This window comes from Myodes glareolus, chromosome 18 (genome assembly GCF_982192425.1).
Source record: "Myodes glareolus chromosome 18, mMyoGla1.1, whole genome shotgun sequence".
Lineage (NCBI taxonomy): Eukaryota > Metazoa > Chordata > Mammalia > Rodentia > Cricetidae > Myodes > Myodes glareolus.
Window position 1 is genome coordinate 49,077,592 of NC_142043.1, and position 12,935 is coordinate 49,090,526.

General features: G+C 47.1%; 1 protein-coding gene across 3 annotated transcripts in view; it reads left to right on the forward strand.

Annotated features, from left to right (window-relative positions):
- Nucleotides 1-4,395: 4,395 nt before the first annotated feature.
- Rufy2 (RUN and FYVE domain containing 2) overlaps nt 4,396-12,935 on the forward strand; it is a 37,114-nt gene continuing 28,574 nt past the window's right edge. Inside the window, exons 1-3 of one of the 3 annotated variants that reach the window (XM_087898179.1) lie at nt 4,396-4,555; nt 6,007-6,180; nt 11,101-11,218. In XM_087898179.1, the coding sequence (XP_087754305.1) occupies nt 4,396-4,555; nt 6,007-6,180; nt 11,101-11,218 (452 nt within the window). Of the gene's footprint in view, nt 4,556-4,865; nt 5,003-6,006; nt 6,181-11,100; nt 11,219-12,935 lie in introns of those variants that run through there. The other 2 variants (XM_087898181.1, XM_087898180.1) reach the window with 2 other exon arrangements.

Here is a 12,935-nt window from a genome sequence, read left to right on the forward strand (position 1 = left end):
AGAAGAAAGGTTTTTTTGTTTCGTGTATTTGTTTTGGTTTTTTGGCTTTCCAGGACAGGATTTCTCTGTAGCTTTGAAGCCTGTCCTGGAACTCGCTCTGTAGACCAGGCTGGCTTTGAACTCAGAGAGTTCCACCTGCTTCTGCCTCCCGAGTGCTGGGATTAATGGTGTGCGCCACCACCCAGCAAGAAGAGAGTTGGCAGCAGATGGAAGAGTTAACTATCATTGCTTAAATATCTTTAGGCTGTTATGAGAGTCGGAAGCTGGAAATGATTTCAGTTCCGGGAGGAGCCGAACAGAAAGATTTTTAAAGTGTGTTATTTTTTTTTTTGAAATTCTTTTATTGCCCAGGATTGTTTTGGCTGTCCTGGGTTTTTTGCTTTTCCAAATGAAGTTGAGTACTTTTTTTTTTTTTTTAAGGATTTATTTATTAATTATGTATACAGTATCCTCAGTGCTCTGCCTGCAGGCCAGAAGAGGGCACCAGATCTCATTACAGATGATTGTTATTTTTTTTTTATAATTGGGTGTGCGTATGTACACATGTGTGTGAGTGTGTACAGTCACCTTCTGAGGGCAGAAGAGGATGGCAATGCCTTGGAGCTGGAATTACAGTCAGTTGTGAGCCTCCCAACATGGTGCTGGGAATGAGACCTAGGCTCTCTGTAAGAGCAACAGGTGCCGTTAACCACTGAGCCACCTCCGGTCCCAATTCTTGTCACTTAGTTATGTGAAAGAGTTATATGTTTTCTGCATAGATGTTTCCGTGCTTTGAGCTTTGGGGTTGGAGTTAAGCCCAAATGAGGTCTTCTATGCCTCAACAATGCTGTGTGTGTCGGAGCAAGGGCCCATTAAGATAAAAGCCTTTCAGCAGCCCCATTTCTGGGACCTACTTGAAAACAAGGGAAAATCTCCCCTGGCTTACTAGCTTCACCTGACTCCTCTCTGGCCCAGCTGTCATCGACAACCACTGCTCCTCCCGAGACTTAACCCACATAGCCTGGCCTAGTTACTGTCTAGCCAGTCCTGCAAACCAATTTTAATCTCATCACTCAGGAGGACTGAGGCAGGATGATCACAAGTTTGAGGCTGGGTCTGGCATGTAAGATGCTGTGGAGTAGGCCATGATGCTAATCCAGGTGGGTTCATAGAGCAGTGCCTGCCAGCCGCTGCGCTTCCCTTCCCACACGCAGGGGGCCTGTCCTTCACAGACTTAACCTGCTCACCTGTCTCCATCCTCAGCTGGAGCGGGACTACATTTGCAGAACTGACGGTTTGGGTGACTGTCAGGTAAAACAGGCCTGGTTTGGTAACAGTTCGTTTTGACCTCTGATGTTTCCCCTTCTCCCCTCACTTTAATGGCAGTTTCCTAGAAGAGGCTGCTGAGCCCCCTCTCCCCATTCTGAGTCAGAGTCTAGCCTCAGACTGAGGACGAGCCTAACCCGTTTCCTCCTGAAAGCTGTGATCACAAATATACACTACCCACAGTTCATACCGTGCTGGGGATTGAACCCGGGGTTTCATGCATCTGAGACAAGCACGCTACCAATTGAGCTACACCCCCAATCTCTAGTGACCCTGTGTGTCCTCCAAGGTTCTTCTTGATGGCTGTAGTACATTTTGTATTATTTATTTGACTATTGAGAAGGGATCTTGTTAAATGGCCATGGCTAGGCCCGAACTTACTATGAAGACCAACTTGGCCCCAAACCTTGCAGAAATGTCTAATGCGGGGGATTACAGGCATGTGCTGCCGTGCCTAATGCTCTCCTGGTCCTATGCAATATGTACTTAATCTTACTTGCTTTTTCTGGAAGGACTTAGACTCCTGAGCCTTTTTACTCATCATTTATAGAAGGGAAAAGCGAACAAGTCAGTTCGTATTTCAACTTTTAAAAATTTGTTTTTATGTGCATGGGTGTTTTACCTGTATGTCTGTGTGTGCTGCATGTGCACCTGGTGTGGGGGTGGCACTGGATGCACTGGAGGTCACTGGAGTGACAGCCAGTGAACTGCCATGTGGGTGCACTGCAGTCTTAAACGGATCTGATGACCTCTTCCGGCCTACCTGGGCCCCAGACACATGTGTGATGCCCAGACATACATGCCAGCGAAACACCTATACACATGGAAAAGTGCGAACTAAACCAGGGCCGTGGAGGAGGTTCAAGGGTAAAGGCAAGCCAGATGAACTAAGTTAGATCCTGGAGTGCACATGGTAGGAGAGAGAGGGACAAACCAGAGGACAATGAGAACACGGCAAAGCAAGTAAGAGTAAGACTCCTATAGAGGGCTGGAGAGATGGCTCAGCGGTTAAGAGCACTGCCTGCTCTTCCAAAGGTCCTGAGTTCAATTCCCAGCAACCACATGGTGGCTCACAACCATCTGAAATAAGATCTGATGCCCTCTTCTGGCCTGCAGACAGACACACAGACAGAATATTGTATACATGATAAATAAATAAATAAATAAATATATTTTAAAAAAAAGACTCCTATAGAATAGTAAATCTAAGATAGTGAGGAAAAGATCAAAGACTTGAACAAGGTCTTTACAAATTGCGAAAGTGGGCTGGAGAGATAGTTAAGAGGATTGGCTGCTCTGCCTGGCAGTGGAGGCACACACCTTTAATCCCAGTACTGGGGAGGCAGAGACAGGTGGATCTCTGTGAGTTTGAGGCCAGCCTGGCCCACAGAGCTAGTTCCAGGACAGGCTCCAAAGCAACACAGAGAAACCCTGTCTTGAAAAACAAAAACAAAAAACAGAGCACTGACTTCTTCAGAGGACCCTAGCGGCTCAAAACCATCTATAATGAGATCTGGTGCCCTCTTCTGGTGTGTAGGCAGAACACTGTATACATAATAAATAAGTCTTAAAAAAACAAAAAACAAATCTCGAACCATAAATAAGGCCCAACCATGAGGAAAGGTGGTCCCCACAGTAACATAAATACAGAATAAGCCCAATATTCAGCCACATACCTACAAGACAGTAATAAAATAGGGAAATTCTCACTTCCGAGCATCCCAAGAGAGAACAGTCAAAATTGCACGCAGCTGGTAGAAACGTTAAGTTTAGTTCCGGGTTCTGTTGCAGTGTGATCAGATCCAGCACAAATCCTGGGCCACATCTCTAGACCCAGTGGTGGAAATTTTGAGAAATTTTAGAGAAAAAGTTTGACTTTACTCAAGTAAATTTAAGGTAACCCTGGCTGGTCAGTTGTGGCACACACACCTTTAATCCCAGCGTGAAGACATAGTAGCCAGCCCTAACCTGATGGCTACCCAGTCCTCAGGGAGCAGAGCTAAGTCAGAACTTCCACAGTTTCCTGGCAACGATTAAAGACATGTCATCTGGAGCCAGGCATCCGGAAGATCTGCTGACCTTTGCTCTGGAAAGCCTGGAGATCCTAGCCGCCTGCAGGGGAGAGGAGGGTAGTGGGCTGTGAGGTATTAACAGCTGCCTTTGCTTCTGTAAGGCCTGCCCATCGCTATAGGCAAGGGATGAAATGTCCTTTTATTCCTAGGTATGGGGAAGTAAGAAACAGCTAAAGAAAGTAAAGCAATTTTTCTACCTAGCTGTGGATTTCATGGATAGGTTTTTGTTTTTACCTCGGCAGGGTTTCTGTATATCTCTGGCTGTGGTGTCCTGTCCATGTGGGTGGTGTGTGTGTTTGTGTGTGTGTGATCATCTATACAGTTTCAAGATCACCCACACGTCTCCCCATCGCTTATTGTTTCTTCAGGGTGAATGGCTTTGGTCGAATGTAGCTCCGTCTTTTCCTTAGGATTTTAGAAGGGTTGGGCAGACTTTGTTTACGCCTCCTCCGGGAAAGGAATTTTAGCAATCAAAGCACTCCAAGTCATCTTGCTTCCACCTAAGAGTTGGTATTTAGAGGTCCACCACACCCTCCTACAAAGTATTACATTTTGTCATTTGGGACAGTAGTCTTGGATGAGCTGGCACTTGCTATGTAGCTCAGAGTAACCCTAAATTCCCAGCAATCTCTGGCTTCCACCTCTGCGCGAGTGCTGGGACTAGCAGTGTCTTGTTTTTGAGATTAGGCTGGTTTCAAACCCGTTATGTCCCTGAGCCTGATCTTCAACTACGGATCCTTCTAACTCCTATCTCCTAAATGCTGGGATTGCATACAGTTCCGACTCTGTTAGTGGTATGAGGTTTCCTAAAATCTGGCGGCCTGCTCCGGGTTTGTCAAGATCAAAGGGAGCCGCCCGGTGCGTTCCATTAAGCCCATCCAACCTGCGTGAATAAAACGTTTGCAAGTGACTTGAGGCCCCTTTTATAGCCACCCTTGGCGCTGTGCTGCAGCCCCAGAGCCCCACCTCCAGGTCCCCGCCACGCTTTCCCTGTCGCGCCAGGGTCGCTCAGGCGGGGATGGTCCGCGGGGACCGGTTTCGTGCGGCCGTGGCGTCCTCCCGCCGCCAGGGGCGCTGTGACCGCACCGAGCAGAGTCAGACGCCGTGGCCGCGGCGCGCCTGCGGGGAGCTGCTGACCCGCCCGGAGAGCCCGTGTCCCACACGCACCGTCACCATGGGTAAGGGCAGCAGCCGGGGGTCACCACCCACCGCCGGGTCCGCGCAATCATCGGGGAACAAGGGGGCTCCCGGGGTCGCCATGGCAACGCGCGCCCGCCCGCATCCCTGCGCCCCGCCCGCTCTGGGGCCTGGCTGCTGGGGCCAATGGACGGGCGGGGACCGCGGCGTCCGGGGACAGAGACGGTTTCCCAGTCTCGCGGGTGGTGGACGGAGGGCTGGGGAGGGGATCGGTGCGGTGCCCAAGCCCCGGAAGCGCGCCCCGGGGGGCCTCCGGTGCAGGCTGGGGACGCCGAGGGAGCCGGGTCGGCTCTAGGGAGCCGGGAGCGCGGCTGCCGGCTCCACCTGCGGCCTCTGCTGCACAGCCGCCCTCCTAGGCTTGTCCACTGCAGGTTACAGGTTGTGATGAACACTCTAAAAAGAGAATGCTGCCGATTATGAAACGTCAGGTGGTTTCACCGCGAGGGTGGGAATGGGGAGAGGGAATCACACCACCGCCGAGTAGAGGGCCGAGTAGAGGAGATGGTGCGTGAAGATCCTTCACTATCCAGCCTGCCAGTTTTAGATTGCGGAGGATTCGGAGTCAGGATTCAGCCTAGAGAGTTGAAATCCAAATCATAATAGAGGACTAGAGCACGGGGAACTCTGCTTTTTTGGTTGGTTTATTTTTTCCCCCAGTACCAGAAAAATGGACTTTTGTTTGAGACAGGTTCTCCCTATGACTATAGTCCTGGCTGTCCAGGAGCTCGCTATGCAGAGCAGGAAGAACAGAGATCCTCTTGTCTCTGGCTCCCTAGTTCTGAAATGAGCCTCCCGCCCAGCTGTTTAGTTTTAAGACAGCGCTCCACTAAACAGCGTAAACCGATCTGATGAACGCCTTAACCACCTGATTTGTCATTTATTTGAAGGTGTTTGTTTTTAAACATGTCTCACTACATAGCATAGGCTGGTCTCAAACTCAGATCTCTCTCTCTCTCTCTCTCTCTCTCTCTCTCTCTCTCTCTCACACACACACACACACACACACACACACACCCATCTCTGCCTCACAAATGTTGGGATTAAAAGCGCACCCCTGCGCCAAGAGCTATGTGGGGATTATAAAATGTTAGCTAAGTAAAGTGCTTTGTTTTTCGCATCTCAGATTTATCATCTTTGCAGAAAATATTTCTGCCACTTGACAGTGTTTGAAGTGTTGGGTAAACAGCTGATTTTTTAAAAACACTTTTAATAGTGCGTACCTGAGTGTAGGGGCCGCAGCAGACATGGCATTTTGCTGTGGCTTGTGCGAGAGAAATAAGGAGGTCACGTCATGGCACCTTGGTCTGAGGTGATATCTGATTGGCAACCACAGAAAAGCTAACAGTGTTGGTTCCCATGGGCCGGGACAGACGTGTGTGCTTGTCATTGTCCTGTCCTGGGAGTGACGTTGGACTTTCCTTGTGCTTTTCAGCTACAAAAGACCCCACAGCTGTGGAGAGAGCCAACTTGTTAAACATGGCTAAGTTGAGCATCAAAGGGCTCATTGAGTCTGCCCTGAGCTTTGGCCGCACCCTGGACTCGGACTACCCCCCTCTGCAGCAGTTCTTCGTGGTTATGGAGCACTGCCTGAAACATGGCCTTAAAGGTATCCCGAGACTTCGAAAATCACTTCTCCATACAGCCCCTCTCTCTGCACCCTAAAGATGTGGCTTTGAGACTGTAGCTACTGTTATTTTGCATTTTAAGAAACTGCCAGGCTAGTGGGATGGCTTTGTGAGTAAAGGCCTCGCCACGTGAGCCGAACGTCCTGAGATTGCTCTTTGGAGCCTAGGTTAGGATGAAAGAGAGAGATAAAGAACCCTGTGAAGTTCTTGTGGCCATGCCACACCCATACCCACAATAATAATAATTAAAAAAAATTGAATGTGTTAATTTCCTAGTAGATGATCTTCAGAAAGAAAATGTTTTTAAAATAATTGGTGAAAAACATGCTAGATTCCTGTATAATCCTGGCTGGCCTGGAACTCACTATATAGACCAGGCTGGTCTTGAACTCAACAAAGATCTGTCTGCCTCTGCCTCCCAAGCTCTAGGGTTAAAGGTGTGTACCACCATGCTTGGCCTGATGACATGTTTTTTAAATGTTCACCCTTGAACAAGTTTTTATTTTCTTGGGTAATTTTTAAATAATTATTACATTTATTTACACACACACACACACACACACACACACACACGCACGTGCACATGCACACGAACATAAAGGTCAAAGGGCAGGTGCCTCTACATACTAAACCATCTCCCCAGCCTTAGATTTCTTTTGGAACTGAAATGTAGTGGTGGTGCTGGCACGAACTCATTAGTAGTCTGAACCCTGTTGAAGAAATCAGTCAACAGATTGTTGCGCTAGAAAGGTCTTCAGTGCATGGGGACTGTGGAAAAAGTGTCCTCCACAAGTTGTCCTTCCAAGTTGCCATAGAAACAATGACCTCCAAAAGGATGACCCTCTGCTACGCAGCTCATATGGAAGGTCGTTACGTGGGAAATGTGTGGGCTTTAAGGGTCTCTGTGTATGTAGCCTTGGCTAGCCTGGAACTCACTGTGTAGACCAAGCTGGCTTTCAACTCCCAGAAGTCCACTTGCCTCTGCCTTCACAGGGCTAGGGTTAAAGATGTGCTCCACCATGCTGGGATGGTAGTTTTGTTTTTGAGATAAGGACATGACAAATAGCCCATGGTCCTGGTATTTGGCATGTACCCCAAACTTTCCAGGGGCTGAAACAGTGGTATTTTTATTGAGGCTGGTCCCCAACAGGAGCCTTCTCTGTGCAGAGGGCAACTCACAACTCCATGTAGGAAGGCAGCTCAGTCAGTTAAATTTGAGGACTCAGTTTGATTCCTAGTAACCACATAGCAAGCTAGACGTTGTAGCACACTTGTAATCCCTGAACTGGGGAGGCGGAGGCAGGAGGATCCCTGGAGCTCAGCTAATTTAGTGGGGGATGGTCCCAGCAGGGGAGACTGCCTCAAAACCCAAGGTGGATGGCTCTCGAGAATGCCAGCCAAGGTTGACCTCTGGCCTCCACATGCACCTGTACAGACACAGAATGACAAACCTGCTGTTTAATAGTCAGCTTTTAAATATATACTGGGTAATAACGATCCTTTGACTTAAAGTAACAATTAAGCCAGATTTAGGAGTACATACCTGTAATCCCAGCTCATGGAGGGTGGAGGCAGGAAGATCAGGTAGTTAAGACAATCTTGAACTACAGCGGAAGTTGAAGGCCGCCTGTATTGGCTGGGGTGTTCACGGCAGCAGAACCTGATGTATATGTCTGTATGCCGTGTGTGTGTGTGTGTGTGTGTGAGAGAGAGAGAGAGAGAGAGAGAGAGAGAGAGAGAGAGAGGTTACCCAAGGATGCCCGAAGAGGGTTAGAGAAGGTTGGGGCCTTCTGACCTGAACGCTGGGAACTGAGTTCTATACCCTCTGGAGGAGCTGCAAGGGCTCTTAACTGTCCAGCCCACAGAAAGTTTTTAAAAGGATTTTTAAACTTTTTAAAATTATGTGTGTCTTTGCTGGGGACAGGGGTGCAAATTCATGAATGCGGACACGGGAGGCCTAAGGCGTTGAATCTTTTGGAGCTGGAGTTGCGGGTGGTGGTGGGAGCCGACTCAGGTCCTCTGAAAGAGCAGTTCATTCCCTTACCCCGAGCCATCGTCTCAGTCCGTCTCCCAGGTGCTGTGATTGCATCAGGGAATCCACAGTTCCAGGGTGTGATTGGGGGCCAGAGGACAACTTGCAGGAACCAGATTCGTTCTTCCCTCCCACTGAGTGACCTGGGAGTTGAATTCAGGGCCAAGCTCGCAGGGGGATGCTTTACCCAGGAGCCACCTCTCCAGCCTGCCTCTCTTTGTGTTTTGGCTTGGGTTTTTTTGTTTTGTTTTGTTTTGTTTTTTTAATAGCAGTAATAAAAATTCTTTCTTCTCCCCTAAATTGCTGAACTGGAATTTAATAATTGTTGCCAAAATAGTTGAAGTTAAAAAAAAAATAAAAAAATAAAAAAAAGAGAAGAGATGGGGGGGAAATAGTTGAAGTTTAAATTATTTTCAGGAAATATTATCTTTTATTTTATAACCACAGTGAATAACAGATCACTGTGGTCACAGGTTTATCTTTATGCATCATTGCAAAGCCATTTTAGTCTTGGTGATTTTTCTCCCCACAGTAAAGTTGCTCTTGGTGGCTGTCCTTGCTTAGGGGATGCGTATGATAGCCACACTGTATCTCCTGAAGGTCCGGTTGTTTTCTTTTAATGATTACATTTGCCTGTGCACTGCCTGCATGCAGTGCTCAAGAACACCAGAAGAGGGCATCAGATCCCCTGGAACACCCCAGATGGTTGAGAACCAAGCCCTTGTACTCAATAACAGCCTGAGACTCAGTCTCTTTTGTAGAGTATTTGCTATGTAACTGAGGGTGACCTTTGGGGGGTGGGAGAGGGGGATTGAGACAGGGTCTCTATGTATCCCTGGCTTAGACCAGGCTGGCCTCAAACTCACAGAAATCCCCCTGTCTCTGCCTCCTGAGCACTGGGATTAAAGACATTTGCAATTATACCTGGTGACCTTGAATTATTTTTTGTTTGCTTGTTTTGGGTTTTTGAGGCTGAGTCTCTATCTGTGACTTTGATTCTCCTAAACACACAGACAGAACTCGCTTTGTAGACCAGGCTAGCCTTGAACTCTTGATCCTGCTGCTTGAACTTCCCACCTCCCTGATTATGGGCATAGGCTATGGCAATCCAGGCTCAAACCCAAGGCTTCCTGCATGGTGGGCAAGCAGTCTACCAACCGAATTGTATTCCCAGCCCAAATGGTGTCCGACTGAAAGCTGCAGCTGCATGTATTTAGAAGGAAGGCACCTTTACTACGTTCTCCTTTGCTTTTAGTGCGGGAGATCAAACCCAGGGCCTCGTGCATTCCAGGCTGGCCTCTGCCACTGAACTCAGTCTCCTCTACCTTCAGAACTCTGAACGTTTCAGATAAATTTGAGACAAGATACTGCAGAGTTTCCCAATTGATCTTGAACTTTCTCTGTAGTCCAGGGAGGCTTAAACTTGACTCTTCTGCCGCGACCTCCCATGGGCTAGGATTCCAGGTGTGTGCCCCCATACCTGGCTTTGTGCTTGATTTAGTAAATAGACTTACGGAGGTCATCCTGCTTGGGCCATCTGATCTTTTTATTTTGGTTTTGGTAAAGAAAGACTCAGGCCGTGTCGCGAGCACTACTGAGTGGGCCCTCTGGCCTTACTTGGAGGTCTGCAAGTAAATGACACTCAGGATTGCAGTTCTCTGCTTTGTCCGAACTAAGTTTATTGTATAGGCACTTCAAGATCTTATAATCGTTCTGGCACAGCCAATAAGCAAGTATCACTATCACAAACAAAAATGTAATATCACACAAGCACATATTCACTTCCACTCCAATCCTATCACACCGAGGTGGCATTCCTCGGCCAGTATATATTTCTAAATCCTAGACAAGGCATTACTATATTCTATCTAATAAGGCATTGGGGTATACGACCTGATGGCGGTTCGTGGCTCTCGACGTAGACCTCCGGATCAGCAAGTCTTGATCCACTGGCAAGAGCTAGTTCTCTGGCTCTTGGAAGATCTCTGGTCCGATATCTCGTTGATCGATTGCTCGTTGATCGATTGATTGATTCTCGATGCTGTAGAGGTTCTCCGGCGCCTCTCCGACAGAGTCTCTAGCAGATCATCTTGAGAACGTCTTCTGGTCGTTTCTGCCTCATGTTTATACCACTCTGCAGCATTACCTCACTCTTTTCTTCGTCACACCCTAGAGTAACACTCCTGCCACTCCTAGCATCACTGCACACATTTCTACTAGTGCCGTTTCTCCGGGACTCGTACTAGACTTGTCCTTACTGACTCATAACAGGCCGTCATTTAGTTACTTACTTGGATGTTCCTGATATGAAAGACCAGCCAAGATGTGTATGTGTATGTACATATGTGTGTACACATTAACTTACTTCTGACAATGCTAGGCGTTAAACCTCGACCTTGTGTGTTCTAAGCAAATGCCCTACCGCTGAGGTCTGTCTCCAGCCTTCTTTCCTTTATATTGAGACAGGATGTCACTAAGTTACTTAGGCAAACCTTGAACTTCTGATCTCCATGTTCCAGCCTCTCATAGAGCTAGGATTATAGGTGTGTGTGTGTATGCATGCCAGAGAAGGACAGTGTCTGTCTGTCTTGAGACAAGCTCTCTCACTGAACTGGAAGCTCATAGGTTCACTTGGGCAGATTAGCCAGCAAACCCTCAGGACTGCCATCTCCATCCTCCAATGCTGGGGTTACAGGCACACACATAGCCATACCCAGCTCGTCACGTGGGTGCTGGGACTTGCTCAGTCCTCATGCCTGAAGAACAGGCACTGTTAGCCACTGAACCGTCTCTCTAGATCTCTAGCTAAATACTTAAGATGATGTTATCCCATTTCACAAGTTGAAATTGTACTTTGTATTCTTTCCAGTGAGAAAATCATTTTTGAGTTATAACAAAACTATCTGGGGCCCTCTGGAACTGGTAGAGAAGCTGTATCCAGAAGCAGAGGAAATCGGAGCAAGTGTCCGGGATTTGCCTGGCCTTAAGTAAGTATGGTTGCTCATCCCAAGACGTTCATGTGTCGGCCTCTTGATCCTCAGTCTAAGCACCGCTTCCTTTTCTTCTCCCAAAGCCCCGCCCAGTCTGTAACTCAGCAGGTATTGTTTCCTTCGTTAAATTTCCCTAAGTCCCTTCATCAAGAATTAAGAATTAGTCACTGTGGGGAGGCCAAGGTAGGTAGATCTCTGTATGTTCTGGGCCAGCCTGGTCTACATAGAGATTTCCAGGCCAGCAAAAAAAAAAAAAAAAAAAAAGAAAGAAAAGAAAAGAAAAAAGAAAAAACTTAGAGCTGGTGTATTCTGGGCTCAGAAATCATAAATGTTGAAAAGTTGGTTTTTTTTTTTTTTTTTTTTTTTTTTGAGACAGGGTTTCTCTGTGCAGCCCTGACTGTTCTGGAACTCACTCTGTAGACCAGGCTGGCCTCAAACTCACAGAACTCTGTCTACCTCTGCACCACCCACCTCCCCACCCTGGCTTGTGCGACTACCGTGAGCTTGTTGTTTTCTCTCTTTCTTTTCTTTTCTTTTCTTTTCTTTTCTTTTCTTTTCTTTTCTTTTCTTTTCTTTTCTTTTCTTTCTTTCTTTCTTTCTTTCTTTCTTTCTTTCTTTCTTTCTTTCTTTTTCCTTTAAGGTTTTCTACGGACCGGCTCAGGGGAGCCACTCAGACCGTGGGGGAACAGGACAAAGGACAGGAGATTTCAGGATATGGCAGAGGCATGACAGGCAGACACCCTCAATGTATTTTGAAAATGCTGCTGCAATTTTACTTTTTCAATGCGAGGCTTTTATATTTTTACAAACAAAGAACTTGGCAAAGGCATACATCATCAGATCATAAAAAAAAAGCATAAAACAGTTTACAAAAAGAATCTTTGAAAATGCTTTGACTTGGGCACAAGGACTTTCGCCCAGTCTGTACCAGGCGGCTGGCTGGGCTAAGTGACCTTGTGCTCAGAATATCTTGGGGTGTGAGAGGAGAAGGCCATTATCTTCCTGGGAAAACTTTCTGCTAGGAAATTTTAAAGACATGATCTCAAACTTGTCTGAAACTGGTCTCATACCATAAATCTCAACTTTCTTCCCTCCCCGGCTCTCAGGGTCAGATGTTGTAATTAACCTAGGTTTATTCTGACCATAATGAAGGCTGCATAGGCCTCCCGCACGTAATTCTCAGGCAAACATCTAGTGTTGCTGCAGCTGTTTTCCTACAGAAGGCTTCTAAGGTTTCTCCTGATAAGAGCAACTCCTCTTGCTCCACATCATTAAGGAATTATTTTAACGATGACTTCCCTATTTCCAGAACTGGCTATTTCCTTAAAGGCTTTAATGAATAGTGTGGCAAAACTCAAAAATGTCCTCAACAGTCTTGTTTGTATTCGTAACTGCCTGGAATAGTCTGATCTGTTAGCAATATGCAAGGATCACAAAGAACACACAGACAAGGGAAAAGACAGACATATGGCCAAGGACAGCCAGGTTGAGTCAGTATAAATGGCGACTCAGGTGGCATTACACCACAACTGATTGCCAAGGGACTGCCTGGAACACAGCTCCAAGAAGTACAGATCCCAATCCTCCGGCAACACCTGCCCGTCCAGTCAGCATTTCTGCTACACTGGCGAGACAGTATGTAGCAAAGATTCATTTATTTATTATGTATACAGCATTCTGTCTGGATGTTTGCCTACAGGCCAGAAGAGGGAGC